This window comes from Pseudochaenichthys georgianus, chromosome 11 (assembly GCF_902827115.2).
Source record: "Pseudochaenichthys georgianus chromosome 11, fPseGeo1.2, whole genome shotgun sequence".
Taxonomy (NCBI): domain Eukaryota; kingdom Metazoa; phylum Chordata; class Actinopteri; order Perciformes; family Channichthyidae; genus Pseudochaenichthys; species Pseudochaenichthys georgianus.
The window spans coordinates 19233427-19259972 of NC_047513.1; the positions used below are offsets into that span (position 1 = coordinate 19233427).

Sequence of the window (26546 nt, forward strand, 5' to 3'; positions counted from 1 at the left end):
ATCAATGTGTGTACCTCCACCATTACACTGTCGTATTCTGCACATTTCTTTAAATAAAGCCTTATTAGTTAGCACATCCTCCTATCAGGCACTACACTGTTTTACTCTAGATATCATTTGAGTATCTTCTTGATATTTTCTATTCTATATTTATATAATTGACCTTCTACTTTCCCACTATTTTGTATGTACTCTTAATATTTGAATGTTTTCATAAAATATAACACATTCAAAAGTGCGTTACAAAAATGAAAGACATTAAGAAAAAGGCATTTTAAACAGTCATTAAAAAGCAACACAATCTTCCTGCATTGCAATTACTCTAAACGTGTAATAACGTGCTTTAACCAGTAGGTGGTTTGGGTTAAAAGGCTGTCAAGTTTACAGTGTTAACAAAATAAGATATACTGCTGTTTCTGGTTTAGTTTACGACGAATATTATTTTGTTATTGTTTTGATATTTGTAACACAAAAGCGATGGAAAAAATCCATAGCAACCAAAAAAAGATGGTCTTAACATGACCCAGTCGTCTAGTAGTTAATAAAAAACAATAATATAAAAACAAAATATTACTACTAACTTTATTGTGAAATTAAAACAGAACGGTAAAAGAATAGTTTCCGGTCTATGCTGATGCCCGATCTCTGTAGATAAATAAAGAACTAAGACAGATGTGTAATATTTAATGCAGCCAAACCATTTATTACAATGCATTCATGTGATGACTATCAAAGAGTAAAGCAAGCACTGCTGAATAAAGTATGATTTTCTCTTTTACGAAACGTTTTTTTTTCATATGGAATGCAGCTGGAGGTCAACCAATCAAAGAGCTTGAGGGCTGATCATCACGGGGTTCATGGTGTAGTCCCAAACGATAGCTGAGGATTCTGGGTAGTGTAGTGTCTTCTGCCGTCCAAAAACTCCGAAACAATATTTGTTTCTCCGAATCGAAGGGGGAAAATACAAAAGCATTGTACACAATTCAAACCAATCAATGTTGTGTAATTAACAAGGACAATTTGGTGTTTTTTAGTCGATGAGTAGTGCAGATATCACTGTAAAATCAATCGACAGTAAGGAGAATAGGCTACTTACTTCCGGGTGTAAAATTCTCCGTTATCCAATGGGAATGGACGCTCGTAATACAAGACATGATAATTATCTTTTAAATAACGTTAACTAAAGGGAACAATCTATTTGACACAGCTGAAGCTCTGGCCTTCCTTAAAAACAAACTAATTTAATAAAAATCACAGTTGCATTACACACAATGCACTGTTTTTTGAGAACACAAATTCGTAACTAATGTAATTTTTACATTCTGACGAAAAATAAAAATAATTATGAATACAAATAAAATAAAAGAAGCCTCCCGTGAGTTACTAAGCTATATAGTAGATTTAAAAAACGTTGTATAGAATAAAAGCTCACTGCGGGACGTTGTAGAAATGCGTGTGTGCACCACGACAAAGGAGCCTCATTCACTTTACATTGGGGTTGTTTGCGTGGTGCCGACACGCAAATGTAACAAAGTTCGTGACTCCACCACGCATTGTGGTGTTAAGGAGTCGTGGTGGAGTCACGCATTCTGGTGAGATCAGGTTGGCACAAACACTTGAAGTTAAACATTCCCAACCCAGTCTCACGGCATTTCGTGTTCACCAACACGATTTTTAATCTATTGATTCGTGTTCACCAACACGATTTGCCCCTTTTTTTTTCGTGTTGCACAGCACGATTTTAAAAGCAATGTATTTCGACTGCCTGCAGCACGTCTTTTTCTCCGGTCGGGTCGTGGGAGACCGGAAGCTGTGTGGTTCATTAAAAACATGTTCTTACTCAATATCAAGCCACAATTATTGCTTTTATTTTAAATCGTATAATTTCGGACTTCTGTTGCCGTCTGTGAGGAAAATAAACGGGGCTCAGAGCCTCAGGATACTGAAATCTGTATTTTTAAATATTTTTTCCTTCTAATTTGTTATTCTTTTCAAAATAACACACTGTTATTTACTCACCAATAACACACAATTATCCTTGCTTTTATTTAATGGTTTAATTCCATAATCTCTGGCTTTTTTGGTGTCCGTCAGGAACTGAATTTCAAAATAAAAATAACCGGAAACAGACGTAGGCCTATAAGGGACATTTCGAGCATCATTGCGATTGTCAACATTTCTGAGTTTAGGATGGCCGAAGACACTACACATAATCCCCAGCTATCGTTTAGGACTACAGTCCCGTAAGGTTACGCAGAGCGTCAAACAGCTGTGTGAAATGGAACGAAACCACGCCAGTCTATCCAAAACTGGAATCGAACGCCCCCCCCAGAACTACACATGCTGTCTATTGTGTTTCGCAAAATGTTCTATGGGACGTCTCTACTGAACGTTTTCGTTTTTACCACAATTAGAAGTTGCCAGTATTAAACACATTGGTGTTATCAAATGTAAAACATATAATTAATAAATGGGTGAAAATCGCTTGTGTCCATAATGCGCAGCATTAATATATAGCATTAATATATACCCACATGACAGCTCATTGCTACTTTGTAATTCTACACCACTACAATTCAGAGGTTAACCTGGTATTTTTACTCCACTGCATTTATTTGAGTTACTTTGCAGATTCTGATTAATTATGTGAAATATAAACAACCCTTAAATCAGACTTTAGTTACACCTGAGTAAAATGCAGGTAAGGTGATTGTCAAGTGCCAACAATCAGGAGAGATATTTGATAGTTGGTGCTTGAGAAGACTAAACATGTATCTGCAATTGACATGAATGGAAACAAGTAATAAAGTATATTCATTACTCGTTATTCTCTACTAATAGTTAATTAAAGACTGTATATTATGGCTATTTTGCACATCCCTTTCAAGATTTTCAAAGGTTTATTGACATATCATACACAAGTTAAACTACGGTGTAGTTATGCAATGAATGAAAAACTTGGGTCACAGGTCCCTCAACAGTGCATTACAAGACATCTATCAATATGTGTGTACCTCCACCATTAAACTGTCATATTCTGCACATTTCTTATTCTATCTACATACATAAGAGTATAATTCATATGTATAATATCAGTTCAAATAAGTGCTTCAACATAGTTAACATTGCAGGAAAGCAATATATTAGACGTTAAGTACTTTGTTTGTTTGTACCTTAATCTGTTATTTAATGTTTAAATAAAGGTTAATTCATTTTTCTGTTTTGCACCTCCTATCAATATCTTTGTACATCCTGCACTAAACTGTTTTATTGTAGAGATCACTTATATTATCTTCTTGATTTTTTACATTCTATATTTCTATATTTACTTTCCCCCTATGAAAGTATGTACTCTTAATATTTTTTTAATCAAATATAACACATAAAAACAATAATTCAATAACGTGCTTTAACCACTAGGAGGTGCACACAAGGTACACACAGCCATAATAACTCTGTATTATTAGTGTGTATGTACAACATCTGAAGATGTATAGTTTTATGCATGCTTTCACATAATTTTACAGCATATTGCTATACTATTTCAGACTCAGTATTTACATTCTTACATTCAAAGAAAATCAGTAATATCTTTAAAAACTACAGTCCTTTTATATCAGCTGTGCACCATTATGGTGTAAATATAACCTATCTATGAATTAGATCAAATGTAAAAGTCAGCCGAATTAGTGTTGATACTGCAAGGAGACGTATTGTGTGAAGAGAAATTGAAGATGTTGTTTAATTGTTGATATATTTATGATCCATGTCAAGTATTCAGTTTTGGCGGCATTTCTTCCAGTTTTTCCAAAGGTCTTCTCATCAGGGCTCTCTAAATAAAGAACTACGGCAGATCTGTAATATATAATGCAGCCGAACCGTGTATTACAATGCCGTTATGTGATGACTTTCAAAGAGAAAAGCAAGAGCACTCGGAGTTAAGTATTATTTTATTCTTTTAAAATGTTTTCCGGATTTCATATAATATAAACACCAAATCCCAGCATGCATTGCGGCTAACACATCCAATCAGCGAGCTTAAAACCATAGCTGAGGATCTTCGGTAATCGCTCGAAATGCTACGTCTGTTTCCGGTTATATTTATTTTGAAATTCAGTTCCTGACGGACGCCAAAAAAGCCCGAGATTATGGAATTAAACCAATAAATAAAAGCAAGGATAATTGTGTGTTATTGGTGAGTAAATAACTGTGTGTTATTTTGAAAAGAATAACAAATTAGAAGGAAAAACAGATTTTAAAAATACAGATTTCAGTATCCCATTTATTTTCCTCACAGACGGCAACAAAAGTCCGAAATTATACGATTTAAAATAAAGCAATAATTGTGGCTTGATATTGAGTAAGAACATGTTTTTATGAACCACACAGCTTCCGGTCTTCCACGACCCGACCGGAGAAAAAGACGTGCTGCAGCCTGCAGGCACGAAACACATTACCAGTAGAAATACATTGCTTTTAAAGTCGTGCTGTGCAACACGAAAAAAAGGGGCAAATCGTGTTGGTGCACACGAATCAATAGATTAAAAGTCGTGTTGGTGAACACGAAATGCCGTGAGACTGGGTTGACATTCCTGGGCACGCTAAAGTCAGACACCTAATGGTTAATCCCCCTAAAACAACACTCACGTTTTGTGAGATATAATGTATTTATTTGTGAGTTCTGAAGGGGCTGGTTAGAAAAAGTTAGGTTTCCCCTTGATTCAAGTAATTGTGCTAAGCTAAGCTAGCTGTGCGCTTGTTGTAGCTTCATATAAAACAAGCAGACGTAAGAATGATACGGTCACTGCCAGGGATGTTGGATACTTTTTATAATTGTTTCAAGTTGTTTTGCCTTCTAAACTCACACACAAACTAAGCCATGTTTGAACTGAACGGTGTCTCTCTGCACATTTAAAACAAGGCCTGCTCCATCATAGGCCTACTAGTACACACACTGACAGTTGTCACACATTCATGGGATTGTGTTGTTTACACACCACACAAGCATCTGCAATATATTGCAACAATTATGTTTTCTTATACTTTTCCACAATATATTGAAATGGGTTCTATGATTATATTAAGATTGTTCGAAAACACACTGACTGTTACCTCCCGTAGCCTACCAGTTATTTTATTCGTATCCGATCTGTGTGTGTGTAGAAACTGCCATTGTTCTTGTTATTAATAGTGTTTTCTGACAAATTGCTGTTGTTGTTTTTGACTCTGTTTACAGTGAAGACCTTCTCCAGAGTTATCTCTGTTACCTCATTCACACCAACGCAACTCCAGTTCAAGCTCCGTGCTAGAGCTTTTCAGGTTCAGAACCGGTTCTTCGGTTTAGCGGAGGCTCTTTTCACACTGCCCAGAGTCCGACTGGTGCTGCGTCATTGCGTCATCGTTTGCGTCATGATGTAACCGTTTGCGTGCCTGCTTCATAAAGCCAAACCGGGCGGAAACCCCTCACAGCTGACACCGACAACAACAACAATGGCCGATTGTGCTCCAGCTTCCTCTGTACCTCTTCGGTAGACCAGATTCCCAGTAGGTAGCTGGTCTCTTCAGTGGACCACTGCTGCTTGTTAAGTTTCTCCATCGTTGTGTACAAGCTGGATAAAACACGGGCTTCTTGTTGTTGTTCAGGAGTTGATCCCGCTTCTGCCCCCGCCTCGACGTAAGCGTGACGTATGTGGTGCTTTTGCTCTGGCCGGACAATTTGTTGGTACTTGAAACAAACCGGATTCCGGAGCTAAGAGGCTGCTCCGCAGCGGTGTGAACAGGAAAACCCGGTACTTTTCAAGCTCCAGCTCCGAATCGGCCCCGAAACACACTGCGGTCAACTCAGCCGTCTCTCGCATTTGCTTGGTCAAATGAGCAGCGCTTCATTTTTGAGTGCGCGATTAATAGCGTATTTACGGTAATTGCCGAGAAGTGGCGCTGACGCTAGTACAAGTGTTTATGCTATATTTGATCAATCAATCAATGATATTTGATGAGGGATAAAATAATTTTTAGCCATAAGTTCTTAATAAAATTGGTACTGTTGGATTCAGTACTACTTGGACTACTACCAAAAGTACAATCAAGTACTTTTACTGTGTACTTTTTGAGTAATCCTTTGTCAAACTCCCCTCCAGAGTACAATAATGCATGTTTTCTGCCATCTTTGATGAGAGATAAAATGATTTCGTGCAATAAGTTCTTAATGAAATTGGTACTGTTGGATTCAGTACTACTTGGACTACTACCAAAAGTACAATCAAGTACTTTTACTGTGTACTTTTTGAGTAATCCTTTGTCAAACTCCCCTCCAGAGTACAATAATGCATGTTTTCTGCCCTTTTTGATGGGAGATACAATCATTTTTTGCAATGAGTTCTTAATAAAATCGGTTATGCTGAATTCTGTACTACTTGGACTACTACCACGAGTACAATCAAGCACTTTTACTGTGTACTTTTTGAGTAATCCCCTGTCAAACTCCCCTCCAGAGTACAATAATGCATGTTTTCTGCCATCTTTGATGAGAGATAAAATGATTTCGTGCAATAAGTTCTTAATGAAATTGGTACTGTTGGATTCAGTACTACTTGGACTACTACCAAAAGTACAATCAAGTACTTTTACTGTGTACTTTTTGAGTAATCCTTTGTCAAACTCCCCTCCAGAGTACAATAATGCATGTTTTCTGCCATCTTTGATGAGAGATAAAATGATTTTGTGCAATAAGTTCTTAATGAAATTGGTACTGTTGGATTCAGTACTACTTGGACTACTACCAAAAGTACAATCAAGTACTTTTACTGTGTACTTTTTGAGTAATCCCCTGTCAAACTCCCCTCCAGAGTACAATAATGCATGTTTTCTGCCATCTTTGATTAGAGATAAAAATGATTTTGTGCAATAAGTTCTTAATGAAATTGGTACTGTTGGATTCAGTACTACTTGTCTTCTCTCTTCTCTGCTGAGTTCAAAGAGCGCTTTGCTCCTTAACATTATTCGAAACAAAGTAAAAACAGTGCATATGCAATATTACTTTTAAAGTACAATATCAGATTTCTTGTGATTTACCTTTTGTCTGTTCATTTAAAATAATAGAATTTAAGTATTGTCTCAATGTAGTTCTGGATGAAAAGGGAGACATTTCCCAATATTTAAGGAACTCGAAGATAATGATAATGGGTAAATTGTCATTGGCTTAGTTTGTTTCCTGTTTTACTTTTTCCTCTCGTTATATGTCAGGTCTTGTTTTACCTCCTGCCTTTTGACCTTTCTACCGCCTTTGTGATTGCGTGCCCCGCCCTGATGAGTTTCAGCTCTCACCTGCCCCTCTCACCCTCCTGTCCCAGTATATTTAGCAGGTGCGTTTCCTCTGTTTCATTTTGTGGTCAAAAGTGTTCCTCTTCATCTTTCGAGCCAGCTGTAACTATTTTGCCTTTATCTGAGTGTAGTACATATACATTATTATTTTCCTTCTTCCTTCCTGTTGCCTATGCATGTGGGTCCACCTGCCTCCATAACCAGGATATGAGGTATTTTATAATTGTTTACTTGACAGATTAAATATTACTTGTTGAATAAGGACATACTTCAGCAACCCACTGGACCACCAGAAATTTACTGTTTTTGTAAGCCACTCTAAATAAGACATTTTCCCTACTCACTTTTCTTTTACAACACGCTGATATAAGTCGTTAAAACCCCGGAATGTTTCTTCATTAACGTGTTAATGACTTATTGAGCAACAACCAAAGGTGAAGTTTATCAAATATCTACTAAATATAATATTGAGCCGTTATTATGACCGAGTCAGTACAGCAGCAGGGAGTGGTGTTGTTTTGGATGGAGAAAGATAAAGGCATCTGGGGTTGTCTTTGTTCTTGGCTGCCCTCTTGTGTTCAAATGTGGCTCTGCAGCTGTAGAGGTTTGTTTTGTCTTCAAAGGCATACAGTCACATGTTTGGACCTTCTGTGAATTAATTCTGATATGTTTCCTGATAGTAGACACACTGATTTGTTAAAAAGAATGTCACATCCTTCAAAAAGCAGTGGCATGTTGCATTTGAGGAATCCCATGCATGTGAATAAATCCCCATTTCACCTTTATTGTTACAAAGACTCAGAACAAGGTTTCTTCAGAGGTATTTTTAATTAGAGTGCATGTTTTCACTCCATGGTTCCAATTAAAGAACAAACAAATCGTGTGTGTCACTGTTTGCATGAACCTAAATGCAAATAAAACCCTCATGCCTGAGATAAAAGGCTGTAACTAAATCTCTCAGGGAACCAGGTCATGGCTAGAAAGTGACGTTACATGAGGACAGGAGATACTGTACTGTTAAAAATCCATGACTGTCAACTCAGAATAGCACATACACATTTTTGTGATGGTTGGCGAAAACAAGATCTTAACAGCAGAAAGCCCGTATTTGGCGTTTTCCTGGGACACTGATCTAGTTTCTTATGCCAACTGCTACACTAATGATTAAGTGGGAGAGTTGATTCACATTCATGTTTTGCGATTGAACACCAGCAGGGGAAGATTTGTACCAGGCTGGTCCTGCCCATCGTAACAGGAGAAGTGTTAGAAATGTTTGTGTCCTCAATCTGTATATCAGAGGAAACCTTGGCTGTGTTCAGACCGGCTCGGTTTGCCTTTCAAGTTTTATTTTACCTTCATCAAAAGCCTTGTGCATAGTAAAAAACTATGTTGAGTGTAACTATTTAGTGAAATAGATTATAATATTTAATCATCTAAAGCAGCATGAGATTTAAAGCCAACTCAAGAAAAGCGTTATGTGATTAAGGCTACTGCTGATACAACCATATTGAAACACTTAGAAAAGGTTTTTTGGTCTGTTTGAAAGCAGATTTTTTTTTTTAAATACTGTTTTTAATCCTGTATAGTTTTGATGAACCAAAGGATTGGAGAAATTAAGACACTGATAGTGCAAGATCCCCCAAAGGGAATGAATGACTTAGTAAAAGATTTTATGACATTCCTCCAATCATTAAGATATTTCAGTGTTGGACTAACCAAACAGCCTGCTACCATTTATAGAGCCATTCTGCTACCATGGCTAAAATAACAATGTCAAACTTGAACACTAAGGGAAATTTAGTTCAATACTTCTATAAAAGTAAACAATAAAACTGCCACGGGAGTCTCTGCCTTGCTTATCGACAGAAAGGGGAGAGACTAGGTGTTGCCTCCCAGGCAGAAACAATGGACTAGTGTTTAAATATTGACTCTGGCTCTGGAAGAGACACATTTATTTCACTCTCAACTCGGGTCAAGGCTGAACCTCCACTGTGTTTGCTCTCCTGCTGTTTTCCTGTAACTATATGAGCGTGGAGCCCATTTTCTGACGGACTCTTAACAATGGAAAAAGGAAAGGTTTTTATTCTGAAGTGTGTTTTGAAATACCAGCTTTGTAGTTGGTGGCTGCAGTCGTGACACACAGTATTGTTGGCTCAGTACTGTGGGGTAAAGTATACAAAAGGTACCTATATGACACTAGTGTTAGACTAATTTAGGACTGTGCGTTGTCCTAATTTTAACAAAGAAAACGGAAATGATCTAGGCCCCAAAATGGTAACCCATAATAAACCAAAAACAGCCACAAAATGGAGTCAGACAAAACAAGTGCTTATAATAATGTATTTTTTGGTATAAATCTTTCTCTTGTCAATGTTGTAATATTTCTATATTTGTTTTTTTTGTTACACTCAAAAACATGTTAAACAGTGTTCATTTGACAAAGAAAAACAAACATGTTTGGCATCTGAGTGTTGCTGGTAAGACAAAGGCAGATAAATAGGGAGAAAAGGAGAAGTCCTACAGCAGGGAGTATTTCTCCCACAGCGAGCCAGAGTAGACTCAAATACGTCTGATCGACACGAGACCCCATGCCTGCACCCATCCCATGCTTTCAGTTTCCACACAAGATAACAAGAGAGCGCACGTGTCAAACAAAGAGACCAGACAATTAGATCACAGGCTGTGGTAAGTCACTTGTTTCCAATAAAAGGGAGACTGGCACACAAAGGGTTTAGGGGGCGAGTGTTGGCGGTCCAGGGGTGATGGGGTCAAGTGAGGAGGGGTGACTGGGAGGTCAGGCAGGTCTCAGTTCATTGGAGTCTCCTGGGGGGGCGAGCCTTCAGGCACACCGGGCAAAGTCTCATTGGAGGGGCCCGCCTGTTCGCCTTGGCTACTGGAGGAGGCAGGGGGACTGATCGTAGCCTGAGGAAGAGGGAGGAGGAAGAATTATTCAGTAACTCAAAGTAATACATACATACAAACAAAATTCTTTAAAACACAAGGTTCACTAAGTAGCCTTATCTGGGGGCTAAGATTTAAATAAAAATAATAACATCATCCTTTTACAATCATGTAGTTTAATAGACTGAGGTATTCTGCTGCCACAAAATATGAACAAGTCACCTTTGGGGGTCTAAAACAGTAGCTTAAAGTGGCTAACGCTAGCTAAATATTCCTGTTTCAGTTTGCTGGATTCCACTTTGGGATTATTAGATAAAGCTATTCATAGATTTACTACATACTAATTGCAATGGTTATGTTTTCAGTTAATATACAAAGCATCTGACCATGTCTATAAGAATTCATTAAGCTGCTAAAAGGCAACACACATTTCCACACAAATATAATGAAACTAAATGAGTGAAATGTCCTGTTTACACTCCCGTTAAATACTATAAGTCCTTATAGTCATTAGTTCCGCTGCCAACGTTTTGTAAGGCGTTTTGTGAGACTTTGAATGTTACCTTCAAAGTCTCCACTTTCTCCTCAAAGGACTTGAAGGTTGGTGCTGCATTCCTGTCAAATGAAACACAAAAAAACACAAAATCTACAGTATTTGAATAAATCTGACATGCTTATATACTCAATCAATACAATTTCAGCAAAATATGAACAAGTCACCTCTTCAGAAGGAAGAAGGAGCAGGATAACACACCTTTAGAGGTCATGTCATCTGATACTCAATACAGACAATGTAGGATTTTAAAGTGACCCATTTCTGCGTTATTCTGCTCGACAGAAAGATGCCAAGAGGTGTTGATTCCCATGAAAACACAACCATGAGAGTCAAGAATGAACAGGATGGGAGGAGCTAACAGTCAACATAAATATCGATTTGTAGCATTCGAAATGTTGTTTCATACAACTTTAATAAATCTAGGCAGACCTTAGAGGGAGAGCTGCAGAAACATGATGGATGCTAATGTTCTGTGATATTTTTGAGGTCAGAATGGTTTGCATGATTACTTTGTTTTTGTCTTGCATAGTGCTGAAATGAATTATACATTAGCCTATCAATAGTCAATCAGCTACTATATGGATAACTGAGTAGGTTCAGTTTTTATAACTTCTTAAATATCAACATGTTTAGTCTTCTTTGACAGAAAACTAAATGTATTTGTTGGTGAGACAAAACAAACTATTTGAAGACAGCCCTTAAATAGTTTGAAATACATTTTATAGACCAAACAATTCATTATTTAATCAATTGCTCAGGTAATAATCCGTAAATTAATTGAATATGAAAAGGATGTACACTCTAATCTGACACATTTAGACCTACACAAATTCACTCATATCTGGAATTTTGAGTTCCACATTTGGTCAGAAAGGAATGTAGTGCACTGGACCGAGCGTCTTCCTGAATGCGGACGTCTAAACCAGAAGCTAACGGATGCTGCCTGGGGTTTCAAAGATACCTTTTATCTCCATATTTTTGCAAGGCTGCTGTCAACTGGACGAAAGAGAGGTCTGTCTAGCTAAGATTATAAAAGCTGCAGCTAGATAGCTCATGGTAGATATTAGCATTGGTCGTCTTTGACAAACTCAGCTTACATACTTAGGACCTTGTTATAAAATGGAAATACTGATCCAAAGCCAAACAAGAGTCTATTTCCTGTAGTCCTGCAAAAACACACAGTGCAGCCTTTTCCTGGATCATATTTAATTCAACAGTTATAGTTCAGTGGGCTCCACTGTGTGCCTGTCACATCAACACAAACTTCCTCTTACCTCATGACAGGCATACTAGCTGAGTGTTGCAATGAGCGCATACTATCCGACAGCATAATGGAGAAGAAAGGGGGCGTTAGTGGTCATTTTAAAATAGTACACAATGAGAGAAAGACAGGCTTGCATGTTCAAACATACAGAACATTCATCTTCTATATGTTCAATCAGTGAGTATTCTAAGTGCATTAATCCTATAAATCTTGCTTTATCCCATTAAGATTGATTGTGTATTAACACAGTGGGTGTGTGCTAATCCTGCGTATTACGGGGGGATATCTTGTCGACAAACACACACACTCTCCCTTACACACTCACACATCCCCCCTCTTTGACCCCTGTCAGGTCGATCCTCACTACCCCACCCCCCCAAAACGGTCTCTGTGTGGAGGCTCATCCGTGAGGCTGCATTTCTCCGCACACTGCTGCTTTGAGGGGCTAATAATCTTATTTGCAGCTCAGTAATCCCCAGAGAAGGAGGGAGAAGACAGATTAGGATTGGGGGGTGAAGGCTATATCTGGAGCTCTATCTCCAATGGAGCAATCTGTTGCTGTTTTTTTTAAGCCTTGTTTTACCAGAAAATATCATGTTTATTGGTAGATATTGAAAAAGGTAGTTTGAAAGTATGATTTAAGGACAGAAAGTGTATCTATTTAATCTATCCCCATACATTGGCTATGTACTGTATGCACAAACACACCTAATAACCTCTACATTTATGTGTAGATATGACTCTATTTCAGGCTAGTCGGTAGAATTTGATTGATGACATGCTGAAAAAAAATGTGCAAACGAATTGGACTACAGCGGTTCCCAACCTTTTTCAACTCAGGGCCAATTTAAGAATAACATTTTTTTTCGCGGCCCACATTCAACCATAAACAATACGGAGGCTAAATAAAGTTCTGATTGGTCAATTCAGAACACGTGACACGTTGTTAATCCAGGAGAACAGACCGCTCTCAAAGACTGTAATGACCGTTGCTAAGGAGGATCAAGAAAGAGAAAGGATACAAAAAAATCTTAATAATGAAATGTTTCCACACAAATCATAATGTTTTGCAAATTATTTGGCGGCCCACTTGCAATGCACAGGTTGGGAACCGCTGGACTATAGGAAAGCAACTAAAGAAGACTTTAGTATATTAAGGCTGATTCTAACAGTCCATATAACCATCACTTTGAGGGCCGATTGATCAAAGATACTGCTGTCCCTCAGAGATATGGTGCTTTACACATTTTATTCCCTTTTATTCTCACTGAAGTCTCCCGTCTGACTCACCTGACATCCTCCAGCTTCCGGGTGATGGCTGAGCCCATGTTGGAGAACGCCGCCGTGGCCTTCAGACCCGCCTGGGACAGAGTTTCAGAGGTCCTCTTATAGCTGAGAGAGAGGAGAGAATGGGAAGCAAAACGAGAAGATATGAAAGTGATTAGAAGAGACACAGAGATCAAAGACTGAAAAGAAGCGTCAAGATGTGAACTAAACCTCAATGTCTTCTTCATTTAACAAGGCTGAAAGCATCACAATGCTCCCCGTTTCCTCTCATTTGAAACCCATCAAACGGTTTCACATGTGCTCCAGGCAGCTTGTCAAAAGCACTGACATCCTTTTTGTTATTGTTCAGAGGAGAAAGAGCCTCCTCTCAACAGCGCTGAGGGATTAAAACCATGTATTCAAGGCATGCAGTGCGGAAATGAATAAAACATGATCAAAGAAGATGTATATGATGAAGAAATGCTGTATAATAGAGCTGTGTGTCATGAGGTCAGAGGACAAGCTACTACCAGAGCTATCTCATGAGAGATGTTATTGCCTATAATCTAAAGGGAAGAGCTTGGTACCATGTGAAATGTATCTAGTGAAATATAGTGTGCTGTAAGGTCAGACGGCAGCATGCTGTGGTGGGTGGGCACTCACGCGATGGAGGTGGTGACATCCTGCCAGGTTTTGGTGAAGTTCTGTTTCAGCTCGTTGAGAGGTGTGATGCCCAGCTGCCTCTTAATGTCCGCCAGCTGCTTCTCCTTAGCTGCCAGCACCTGGGACAGAGTCTGGATCTCATCTTCAACCTACACACACACACACACACACACACACACACACACACACACACACACACACACACACACACACACACACACACACACACACACACACACACACACACACACACACACACACACACACACACACACACACACACACACACACACACACACACACGTTTAACCAAATAAAGAGAGTGAAGGTGAAATATTATCAACTGTTTATTTCCAAATAGAGACAATATGTTGAGATTAATAAGTAACTATTGGGATACACAATTAAAATTAAAATGTTCTGCTTTTTCAAGTTTAACATGGTAGATTATTTGATTTGGAATGTTAGTCTAATAAAACATGACATTGTAAAATGTCAACTTGGTTACTGGGATTTTTTTCCCCCTGACATTTCATGGATCAAATAATTGATTGATTGGCCAGGAAGCATCAAGTTAGTTTGTTTCCCAGTAAGTTGAAGCTGCTCAAAATCTGGCAGCTCTTTAAAAAAATAAAGGCTCAGGTTCTTTGATCTAAGAGAATTTAACTTATGTACTCCATTTTTTCCTTCCTGTTGAATCACAGCAAACAAGATGCCACCATTACAAAAGAGCTGCTGGAAATACTGGCTGTCATGGGAATTACACATCAATCATCTGAAGCAAGGTAAGTGGCTTGAGCCGCTCCAGGGAACTGAAATAAGCATCTTGTTGTTATGGAAAGCTGCAGTGAACATAATGGAGCCTGCTTTTAAAACTCCTCTCCACTATCTGGATCGGGTCCAACAGCTGATCTTGACTCCGTGAACCAAGACTTCTGTAATCCCCGATCCCTACTGACCTTGACCAACTCTTCTTGTAGCTCCTGCTGCTCCTCTTCTGTCATGCCTGGGGGAGGAGGAGAGGGCCTGACAGACGTCACTGCATCTTCTCCCACCTCAGGGACTGAGACTGGATGTAGCTGGGAACCTGGGAGGTCAAATAAGAAAATATTAGATCCATCCGTATTACTCTCTCTGGCGAGTCATGTCTGCTTTGAAGCTATAGAGCCTTTGCGGAGTCTCGTCTTTATTTAAGAAGACATGTTCACATGTGTGTGCCCATGTTGGCAGCATGACAGCGAACAGGTGGTGGGGGTGTGAGAGGGAGGGGGGGCTGATGTTGGTTGTCAAACCCTGCTCAGCTGACATGCTGTTCCCCTGGAGGACGAAATAAGCTTAAGGAAAGTAAAGGATGCTAAAGTTGCCGTTTGATGATGGGTGGTATCAAAGAGGGAACAGGTTTCATTTCTACCGTACAGCCACAACCCCCCCTCTCACACAGTCATATGTTCACTCCTCACACACACACAGTATACAGTGAACACTCATCCTTGATGTAGATGCCCAGTAGGCGCGCTTTGCTTCAATAATACAAAGGCTTTTCTAGATGGAGCCATCCTGGGCTCAGGCAGCGGGAGAGAGCAGGTGAGGATATAATGGGTCAGAGATGAGCGGGGAATACACACACATGCCTCTGGAGTCCATTTCTTCTTATCTGCTCGTTCTTTATCATTTTAAATATTCACTGTTAAAGTAAAAATGTAGAAATAAAGTCAGAAATAGGAAAGTGTATAAATAAAAGGGGAAACCCTGGAGTTGAATAAATCATTGTGGGGGGAATTAGAAAAAAGGAACTGCTAGAGAAAAGAACTAGGACTCTAATGTGCTATTACCAGATGCAGTACAGCCTGATGTACGGACAAAATAGACTTAAGGTACATTTAATTAAACCCTTGACCTTGTAAATGTAATTTAACTTTTGAAACCACAAGTAACATGATACTAGCAAGAACATTTGGGTTGTTCCTTTGAATACCGTAGGGCACTAAATAACATTGTTTCATTTGCCTACAAAAACATATTTTTCTGCATTTGTCTGGTCATTTTAGTTGGTTAATCATCATTTTTTGTAATTAGCTGTATGCTTGTTCACTTTCTTGCCAAGAGTTAGAAAGAAGATTGATAACACTCTCGTGTATGTCTGTAAAATATGTTAGGCTACCAGCCTTTGCTAACCGATGGTTAGCAAAGGTTAGCAATACGAGTGGAAATGGGTTAAGGCAGTGGTTCTCAAACTTTTTCTGTCAGGCAAAAAAAAAGTCGGGCCCCCCCAACACAAATAGTCAGGCTCAGTGGCGGCGCCAGATATTTATTTTGGGGTGCTGTGGCGTAGCTTGACGTTTCATAGAGGGTGCTCAAACATTTAGGGTTTCCTATTAATGTACCGGTCGCTACAGTGGAATGTTCTACTGCAACAATCCCCACGCAAATACACAGTGTGACAGTTACAATGAAGGCTCGAGGCATATAGGTGTAAGCAGGGGTAAAGTGCTATTTTTATAGGTGGTGTGTGGACCTCACATAGAGGGGTCCGGGGGCAAGCTAGCTCCCCCGGGAAGATTTATTTTTAAATATTGAAGTTAAATGCATCAATCTGGTGCACTTTGAGAGATCATCTCTCTTCACCCATATGAAAACAGAACGAAAAAGAGAGAGAGAGAGAGAGAGAGAGAGCGAGAGAGAGAGAGGAGAGAGACGAGAGAGAGAGAGGAGAGAGCAGAGAGAGAGAGAGAGAGAGAGAGAGAGAGAGAGAGAGAGAGAGAGAGAGGTGAAGAGAGAGAGAGAGAGAGAGAGAGAGAGAGATCTCTCTCTATCTTAGTCTCTCTCTCTCTCTCTATTCTCCTCTCTCTCTCTCTCTCTCTCTCTCTCTACTCTCTCTCTCTCTCTCTCCTCTCTCTCCTCTCTCTCTCCTCTCTCTCTCTCTCTCTCTCTCTCTCTCTCTCTCTCTCTCACTCACACACAAAATGGCTCGTTCCACACAAACACAGAGCCGAGCTTTAATGAAACACAGAGACCCAGACGTAATAGTACTGTATCATATTATTATTATTATTATTTTTGTTGTTGTTGTAATAACCATTTTTCCTCCTGGTCTCTCGCGCCCCCCACTTTGGGAACCACTGGGTTAAGGTAACACCATCTTCATACAAGGAGACATATAAGATAAACAGCAGTAACAAAATATTTGGATGTAAAGCAGTTTTTCACAGCCCTCCATGATTACAAATGTCAGTGTGCTCTTTCCATCCTATGATCCTTCACTGTTTATTACTTTCCCCCCCCCCTTAACAAAACCCTATATAATCTCCTCCAATCCTCCATCTCACTCCTCATTGGAAACACCCTTTCTCCATTTGATATCACTCCTCAAAACACCCAGTTCTTACATATTATAACTGAGACAGAAATACCAGAAGCTAAATGATATTCCCACAAAGAATACAGAGACATTTCCTCACAGGATCTTAGGACTGGGCTGTGCCATTACTCGCTCCAACATTAATTAACACCGTGGGAATACGAAGTGATGATTAAATATGTCTCAAGTGAAAACATTTACAAGTTAAAACATGCATGGGACCGGACTACAAATCAGTAAATCGTTTACAGAGGAAATAGAGATGGGCATTACTGTTTAATTAACCCACCCCCCGCTGTTCCTCTGAAGCATCACACATCATCTGCCATCTCTTTCTCACATCTTACATTTGCCCTCTCCTCCCATCAGTGATGATACAGCAGAGGCTTTACACACACACCTAATGAACAGACGCCCATTCAGTGACTGAATTATGTCATTCACTTTCCCTCGGTCCTCTTTTACTTAAAAAAACAAAAGTTTTATCGGTGTACACCTTTCTGAATACCTCCAATTTACAATGTTGAAATATATTTCTTCAGGCAGCAATGCAAGATCTGTATGTGCGAGTGTGGAGGTAGCTGAGCAGCAAATGTACGCCGTGTAGGTGTGTGTCCATCAGTTAGCGCAGAGAGTTTGAGATCAAAGCAGACACACGATGAGAGAGGAGAGGGTAACAACTCATGAGAAATCAACTTAAAGCTATAAAGCTGTCTGAACGAAAGATTTGACAAACTGTCAGCACATGCAAGTTACAAGCTCTTGGGTCTATTCATAATTAGTAGTTTGTAATTGTGACTTTTGACACTAATAAGCAGCTTTAAGAAATGTAGAATGGTTTGCCCTCGATTCCATGCTGTATTTCTGTTCATTAAAGTGGTCTATAATACAGTCTATTCAAATAATGTATGAATAGATTGAGTTAAGTCAAATCAAAAACATGATATAAACATGATCCGATTTCCTCCATATTACCTCCATACTCAATTACAAAGACAAAAACATCGATTTGACTGATTGAGTTGGCAAAGACACTTCAAACGAAATGATACATCCTATTTGTTATAAAGATGTTTCTGATGAACTGTAATGACATTAAATTATCCTTGTTTCTAGGTTTCACAAACAATAATAAGTCATTTTTAAATCAAATGAAAGAAACAGTACAAGGTGTCGAGACAGTTTTGGTGCATTAGAAGAGTTGTGTAATTAAATAATCAGATCCATACAACAACAACAACAAATAGAAATAAGTTCAAATCATTTATAATAAAACAGTCTGGAAGTCTTAAAACTAAACGAGATAAACGGTAATTGGAAGAAACCAAAAATATCATAGCAATAGCTTTTCTGTTCCCAAAAATGCTTCGCAACCAATTAACCAAACCAGTGTTTGTCCAGCACCCACACATATAAAGTCCTCACATCCTCCGCCCGCCGGCCTCTCCATCTCCTTGTGATTACCTCTGGTCCTGACAGCTGGCGAGCTGGGCGGCGTGTCGCTGTAGGCCGGCGAGAGGTACAGGTAGCTGGCGTTCACTCCTTGTTCAAAGTCAAAGGGCGAGTGGTACTCCTCCAGGGGCTCCATGTTTACAGCCTGGAGGGTTTGTTGGTCGGAGTGACTTCCACCTCCCTACTGCCACCCCCACCACTACCACAGCACAGCCAGCAGAGTGCTGATTGCCTGCATGTGATCCCGGCGCGTGCTCACTCCCTGTTTACAGCGTCCTGCACTCTGGGGTGTGTGTGAGGGAACGCAATATCCAAGTGTGTGAAATGGTTTTTATTGCCCTTCAGGTGGTGAGAGCACAGTGAAGCTGGATTTCCATTCTGCAGCAGGCCGAGGCGTAGTGAACTCCCTGCTCCTTTCTTGCTGTTAATAAGTTACCTGTGTCTTCAAACAGCTGTTAAACACACACACACTCTCTCCACACACACCCTGCCTCTGCACCGTAATCCCAAAGGTCAATGCTCAATCCATCCTTCAAACATCCTTTTGCACAATCAGCGTCGTTTTCAGATGTTAGCCACTGTTAGCAAAACTGCAGAGATATTGCGTTACACTCCGGGTTTCAATAACTCTCAGGTCTCTCTGTCGATTCCCTCCCTCACTCACTTTCTGTCAACAAGCCGGTCATCCAAGGGGGGAATACAAGAGGTCCCATTTGTGTGGGCTGGTCACATGATGTGTGGTGGGCATTAGATGAAAAACGTAATCTGCAGTGTCCCAGATTACGGCAAAGCGCTAATCCGGGGTGGCCGGTCCGGCTTGGAGCAGCAGTAATGCTAGTCAGTGCTAATGGAGGGGAGAGCATGCCAGAGGCGGCACTTGGTATTGTGTGTACGCTACTTGAGGAAAAGTGCTCTATGTGGACTAAAGAGAACATGTACATGTGGCTTTATATGTGTGTAAATATTAGGTCAGCAACTATGATTTTCATTTAAAAAAAAGTGTTCAAAATACTGTAGCTCATAATTATTTCACTAATTGTTAAACCAACTCTATTCAATCAACCTCTATTATAATTTATCTGCCATTATTTCTTACTCAAACAACACGGGTTATAACCAGCAAACCACATAATACATTAAATCACATTTCCCGCCATGCAAAATCTGAGAGTGCCATGTCATACTTTTATGTGTCTAAAGGAGAGATAGCTGTGAAAGGAATTCATGCTGCACGAAGATAGGAAATGTGCACAAATAGGTCATGTCTCGTTGCATTTAAAGACATTCAGGGAGTGTCAAAAGCCAGCCATTATGTGCACACCTGCTAGTACCAAAGGCTGCAGAGGAGTGGAAAAGCAGCCTGGTGGCATTCCAGCACCAACTTTATGACAAAGGATGTATATATCAAGACTGTATTGCAGCTTGAGGTTAAGAGGGAGATAAAGACATTCTGAGCACAACAGTACCCTGAGGGTGATAGATAGTATAGTGACGCTGTGTGAAGTTTCTAGTAGAAAGCATGATTTAATCAAAAAAGATATGTTTTTTCTGTACTTTCCAGATCATTTGGGTCATGCAAGGCTAACTAATGTAACTGTGCTGTGCCCTGATCTGCAGAGTCAGGCTTCATTGCGTCCATTCAGCAAGGTCAGCCCAGGAAGTGACATACAGTCTCTCAAAGCAAACGATCAAGTATCAGCATGCACGCATGCACTCAAATAGGCTCGCACCAAGGACAGTGAATGTTCCTCTCTTCTTGTTTCTCAGATGGTCTCACACCGACAACAAAACCAAGAGAGCCCCCTAACCCATAGGCCCTCTTTTCACAACAAAATATGTTTACACATCTTAATGCAATATTCAGAAAGAAAATATAAAAGCAGCAACATTAGTTTTTTTGTGTGAAATACCTATCATTTTTATAAATTAAGCTTTATTATAATTTCCATACACTCAAGGTAATCAATCAGGATTGGTGCTAGTTTTTATTTATTTTTAATGGATTTTTTTGTGTTTTTCCAAACAATGTTTTTAATTGTAAATACATGTTTTATATCACAATAAATACTTAAATCAATACTTAACATTAATTCCAAACTTCAGGCCAGCTTAACAGTGCTTACACTGGAATCATGTGACATTGTTAAAAAGAAACATTTCTGGTATTGCACGAATGAACCCATATAAATAAAAAGACTGTCTCAATCATAAATTTGCTTTAAAAGAATCTTTAAAGTTAGATCCAACTTTAGCAAGTTCTTGGAACGGATTCTTTAATACATTTGATTTATAAACCATATAAGAAAATAGCATCAAAAACAACACCCATCCACACGGACTGTAACCAGGCACAAACAGCCATTTTCAATTGGTTAATGAAGCACCGCATGAGATCCATTAGCTCACTATTCATGGCATACACTGTCACATGATTGGCCTAAAACAAGAATCATGAGACATGGCTGACTGAGGATCCAGGGAGAGAGCCCACAAAGTTCACATGACATGTGCATCATGGGAAAAAACATTAAGGGGGGAGAAAGAGTAGAAAGAGTACAGTAAATGGAAGATGGTTTAACACTGGCACTACGTCAACAAGCTAAGCTAAGCTAGCCGGCTGCTAGCTTGAACTTCATATTGACTCTCCTCTTATAAATCTTGGCAAGAAAGTTAGCAAGCTTATTTCTACAAATGTTAAAGTTTCCTCGCCGGTACGCAATGTTTTGTGAATCGGAAAATGTCGGAACATTTCTTTAACTATTTTTTGGATTTCTAGTAAGCAACCTTCCCACGTGAATCCTACGCACGGCGTTATAAATGAGGCCCCAGGGAACTTTCAAAAGCTATTAAAAAAAGGAAATAAAAAAGGTAGATTCTAGACAATTATGGTTGACTTAGATTAGAGATTTCAACTGCCAAAAATATTCCAACCGAAACAACCGAGTTAAGAAGTAAAAGCAGAACAGAAGCCCTGGAAACTGGTGGTTTACAGACAACATTACAGAGATTTGTATTTTTAGGTCTTGTTTAAAAATGTCAAGTCCTCACTGAATGGAAAAATGTTTTAAAAATGGGACCAAATGACAAATGAAATCTTCTGTTAAGGTATAAGGTTGTTAATGTATAATCTACACCCACTGTGCTCCATTTGACAGTGAGAGCCAAAGTTTCTCTCTACAGTGTCATGTTGGAAGATACTGCGTCTGATGCCAGAGCTACCAGACAGGTGAGACCTCTGCTCGGCCAAATCTCACAGGTTAATGAAACATTCTCCATAACAAAAAAGTGAAATGATAAGGAATGTAATGGCTACTGCATAGCCCACTGGTTATAAAGAGTTATCTTTGCCTCAACTTGTCTTGCAATAGCTGTGATGTTCATCACTCTCTCAGTAGTAAGCTAGGCATAGTGCTGACGTTTTAAAGGGCGGTTATAAATAGCTCATAGAACATAGGGAACATTTTAATCATACACCTCATTCAGCTCAACTTTCATTCAAAGATCAAAGTTTTTAAACAGACAAGGGGATTTCCCTTTAATCTTTGAGAGGAAATGTAAAGATCTGCTGACAAACTGTAGCTTTTCTGGTTAGGCTAAGAGCTGAGTAGTGTGTTTTAGTTCAATGATGGCTCACAATGGAACAGTTACAAAATAAAGATAGCTGCCGAGTTGTCTTTGATCTATAATGCTGACATGAACAGTATTTATTTGAACATTATTGTTTTACAGCTATGATGTTTCAACATGTTCCATCGTGTAAAATGCAAAAGCACTTTTCAGAATGTTTAAAACATTTCTAAAAACAGGACAGAGGATAAACATCCATTTGACTAACTTGATTCTCAAGATATCTAGGAAAATATGGTTTTCTTCTAGCGAAACGCATCGCTAACACAAACAAGTCAGCTGTAGGCCGACATGGTTGGAGGAATCTTATCCATGACACAGACTTCCTCACAACTGAAAGCATCCAGTTGTGCCTTACTGAAATCTAATAAGGCAAAAATGTTGGCCACTGCACATGATCAATTTCATAAGACTACTAATTTTGAAAAACAAGATAGATTGGTAAGCCTGACTGTCTGCCTTTTGGACTTCTCATTTGAGAAAAGAGCAAATGCTTCTATCAAGGAGCCAGGAAATGCCAGACACATGCTACAGCCAGGATCCTACAGATCATGACTTTCTAGAAACAAGCTAGAAAATAGTGAGATATTCTGGTGAGATTTAAGGGAATAAAGACTTGACGGGAATTTCAAGAACACTGGCATAAAGTCCTCAGAATTAACATAGTTGATATATTAAGGTATTCTGTATAAGAAAAAACGCAGTAATTATACAGACATGACAAAAAAAAATCAATGCCGTTAACGAAAAAATATCCCATTGCAAATACGCTATTCCTTAAGACAAACTCAAATTCAACTGTGCTATACAGCTACAACTTAAGCAGAGGAATTCCAACACAAGCTAAAAAAAGGAACTATATGATCTGAAGTTACGACTAGAAAATCCATTCAATTGCAGGGAAAAGAAAGAGGTGACACCGTCAGAGGAGAGCAGACGCACGACAGAGCGAGTCAGACAAACTCAGTATCCGCACTGACCTCCTTTCTTCCTAAACCTAGCTCATTTTCGTCCTTATCAGCTGTTGTTATGTGCCACTTGAAATACTGACAAATGTTTGGGAGAAGAACCCCTTAACACCATTTGTAATACACTGAATTAACAAAAACAGATACAAAAAACAAGATCTGTAATGCATTCAAGTGCCTTTTTTTTACTGGTAACTGAGCAGGTTGAATTTCTCTCAGGTGACAGTTTCAAGGAAAAACATTAACAAGGACGCAGGTGCAGATGTTGCCAGGCCAGCTACCATAGAGACCTGCATACATCCGTTACAATACAGTGAACTTCACCTCCTGCTCCTGTTGCCATGAGAGTAGGACTATAAAAAGCAGAACTTAATCAGTTCCTATGATTATATTGAAAAGGAATACAATGACAAAAAGGAAGGAGGAAAGTGTACTTCTGCTACATAAAAGACAGCCAAAGCTGCCACATATGCCAACTTTAAGAGAAACAAAAAGAAAAGATGCACACACACGGCGGAAAATAATGTAATGTGTTGAGGGAAAACGTTGCACGCATAGGAAGAGCAGAGGAAACATACACTAACAAAGAGGAACCATGGTCACAAGACAAGCAGCCAAACAAGTACTCCTTATCCTGAACTGACTCAGAAACTATTTTATGAAAAATACATGGATGGAAACACCTCTAAGCCAAATAAAAAACATTATGAGCTACTTCAGGGAAATGGTAAAGTGTGTCTGTTACTATGGTCACCACTAGCTCACGCACAGAGACTGAACACATCTGATTAAGTCTGATATTAAAAAGCACCTCATCATCAACCAGTAGAAGGTAACATCCGTCAATATCTCAAATATGCTGAGCCTTTCCTTGGTGCTTACAATATTCTTCACCTTGGGGTAAAGAAAAAAAGACGAAATACAGCATGCAGACATCAGGAAATTACATTTCTCCAGGGGGTTGAAGAATGTTTCTGCTGAAGGGAAATGAGGTCAAGGCTATGCCTTGTTTACCTGGCACCCCCTTGGGATGAACAAATAGACCTCTGTCACTCCTCTCTTGCCACAATAACTACAAGGTCATGATATAAGCAAAGGAAGTACAGGAGAAGAGGGATTGTGATCAAATTAACTGAATCCTACCAAAGCTCTATTTGTTGAAAATGTCTAATTTCTTGAACAGTGTATCATATGCAAGTAGACAAACCTGGAGGATGGTACGTGTGCCAAGGTATAACAGAGCAGATGGCTGCCTAGCAGGGTTGGAAATGTCCCAGTAGGTGTTGGAGAGGAAAGGACGCAGGAATGCTCCAATGCAGTCACAGCATATCTGTGAATTATGCACTCCCCTCGTCTTTTATTTATTTATTAAAAATGCTTGGCAGTCCCACACGTGTGCTTAGGCCTGTTTGACCTCCCTAACAAGCCCCACAGCCTTCCAACATTGACTGACGGGAATATGCTACTTTCAAACAACTGTATGCAATCATTGCTTTTTTCAAAAAAGTTCGAAATTCTAGACAGTTTGGCTTGACTTGAACAGGTATAACCAAGGTGGGGAGATTTAGAGAACATAATCTTTCAAATGGGTGTAACCTACTTGTAAAAGTTTAAGATCGTACATGTGTTATCATTATCAACTCTAAGAACAATCTTCAACCGAATACTTTTGATTGTATCAAAACTACGCCCAATTCACCATTTAGTGTATATAAAAGTAGCCCCCACAAGTATTTACCTTAATGGAAATAACAACTTTCTCGTTTATTTCACTGAAGTAACCTAAACAAATGCTGTGTATTATTCTACTTCCGTGATATCCCTGGTTACCGTTGTCATTCTATAGATACAACATAGTTATTTTTCTTCAATAAGTCCAAACATTGTCACGGAAATGCATTTGTATTTGAATTTGAAGTGAACAGTAGCATATGTTCTCAGCGCACCAACTAACTGCGCAAAGTTAGCTAGTTGCTAACTTTCATATAAGACAAAAGTTTACCGAAACCTTTTTCAGATGACGACATAGTTACTGAGAGATATTTTAGAAAATGCATTACCTGTCTCTGCATCCTCCATTGTACGGCTGGGAGTGGTTTCTGGTAGTTTTGGAGTCCAGAGTGAGCAGGTTCTTCACTTAACGGCTGCAGACCTTCCTGCTCTCTCTCTCATGTTGCCAGGCAGCTCGCCGTGAGGGGTGGGGTTCCGTGTGACGTCATCACGCAGCAGTGTAAACAGAGGCGAGCACGTGGATCAAGGTTTACACCATCAACAACGCAGAGCTGTATGACAGCGACACGTCATTTTACTTTATATACATATTTATTTTACTGTATTACTCAAACTTAAACGTGCATACCTGTCATACCTCAGTTAAATGTTTTTATATATGGAATGGTTATGGTTTTGAAGTACATTTGATCATATGCACAACAATTACATTGAATACAGGCAATGGATATCTAGTATTTCAGGCTCCTTCCAACAACACAATTAAGATGTGTACAAATTGAACATCATACAACAATAAAAAGTACATCTAAGATACTTATAAAGTGCAAGTTACAATAACGTGCTTACATATAAACATATATATATATATATATTTTTCAAATAAATATGTATCTAGCTTTTACATACCTATGCATTTAAATTCATTCATTTAGTTGAATTACTGTTATTGGATAACATTTTGTTAATGACATTTCAATGCTTGCAATCCAAATATATTAATAATTATTTATTGTTATGGCAATTGTCAATGACACTGGGTTGAAGTGAAACTTGTGGCTATGTCAATCTTAATGGAGACATTAACTTGAAGGCAATAACTTATAGAGACTACACTGAACTGGAAAATTAAGTTTGTTCCTGCAATTGAGGTAAAATCAACGTGATTTAAAAAATAATAATAGAATTGTAATTTAAGTATTACCGAGCTAAATATATTAGAGTTGCAGAAAAGTATCACAAGGGTTACTTGTGTATTTCAAATGAGAATAGGTTGACACTGTTGCGTTCAGAGCATGGAAACTCAATTTGTCAAATTCATTCTTGTGCTTATCATGACAAGTTAAAAGCCAATACTTGTATGAGCTGGAGCAAGAAATAAATATACTAATTGTACATGACATGCCTTATTACACCCTTGGGAATTTAACCATTACAGTG

At 39.0% G+C, this 26546-nt stretch overlaps 1 protein-coding gene across 3 annotated transcripts; it reads right to left on the bottom strand.

Moving 5' to 3' along the window:
* Positions 1-9646: 9646 nt before the first annotated feature.
* On the bottom strand, positions 9647-25586 carry tpd52 (tumor protein D52). Of its 3 annotated transcripts, XM_034094839.1 has the most exons (6): positions 25436-25584; positions 14930-15057; positions 13971-14119; positions 13332-13433; positions 10785-10836; positions 9647-10242 (listed from the first exon to the last, which is right to left on the bottom strand). In XM_034094839.1, exons 1-6 carry the CDS (start codon positions 25452-25454, stop codon positions 10126-10128), a joined length of 567 nt encoding a protein of 188 aa, XP_033950730.1. In that variant the 5' UTR covers positions 25455-25584; the 3' UTR covers positions 9647-10125. The 3 variants fall into 3 exon arrangements, with proteins under 3 accessions (XP_033950730.1, XP_033950731.1, XP_033950732.1); XM_034094840.2 differs by lacking the exons at positions 9647-10242; positions 10785-10836 and adding an exon at positions 11952-12093 and having other exon boundaries at positions 25436-25586; XM_034094841.1 differs by lacking the exons at positions 9647-10242; positions 10785-10836 and having other exon boundaries at positions 13328-13433.
* Positions 25587-26546: the final 960 nt, after the last annotated feature.

What these genes read in the sequence shown, in the direction of transcription:
- tpd52 (XM_034094839.1), bottom strand. An exon ending in CGGAAGCTGGAGGATGTCAG is followed by an intron (nt 10,837 to 13,331) that starts GTGAGTCAGACG and finishes TTCATTTGACAG; the next exon opens with GAATGCAGCACCAACCTTCA. An exon ending in AGAAAGTGGAGACTTTGAAG is followed by an intron (nt 10,243 to 10,784) that starts GTAACATTCAAA and finishes CCTCTTCCTCAG; the next exon opens with GCTACGATCAGTCCCCCTGC.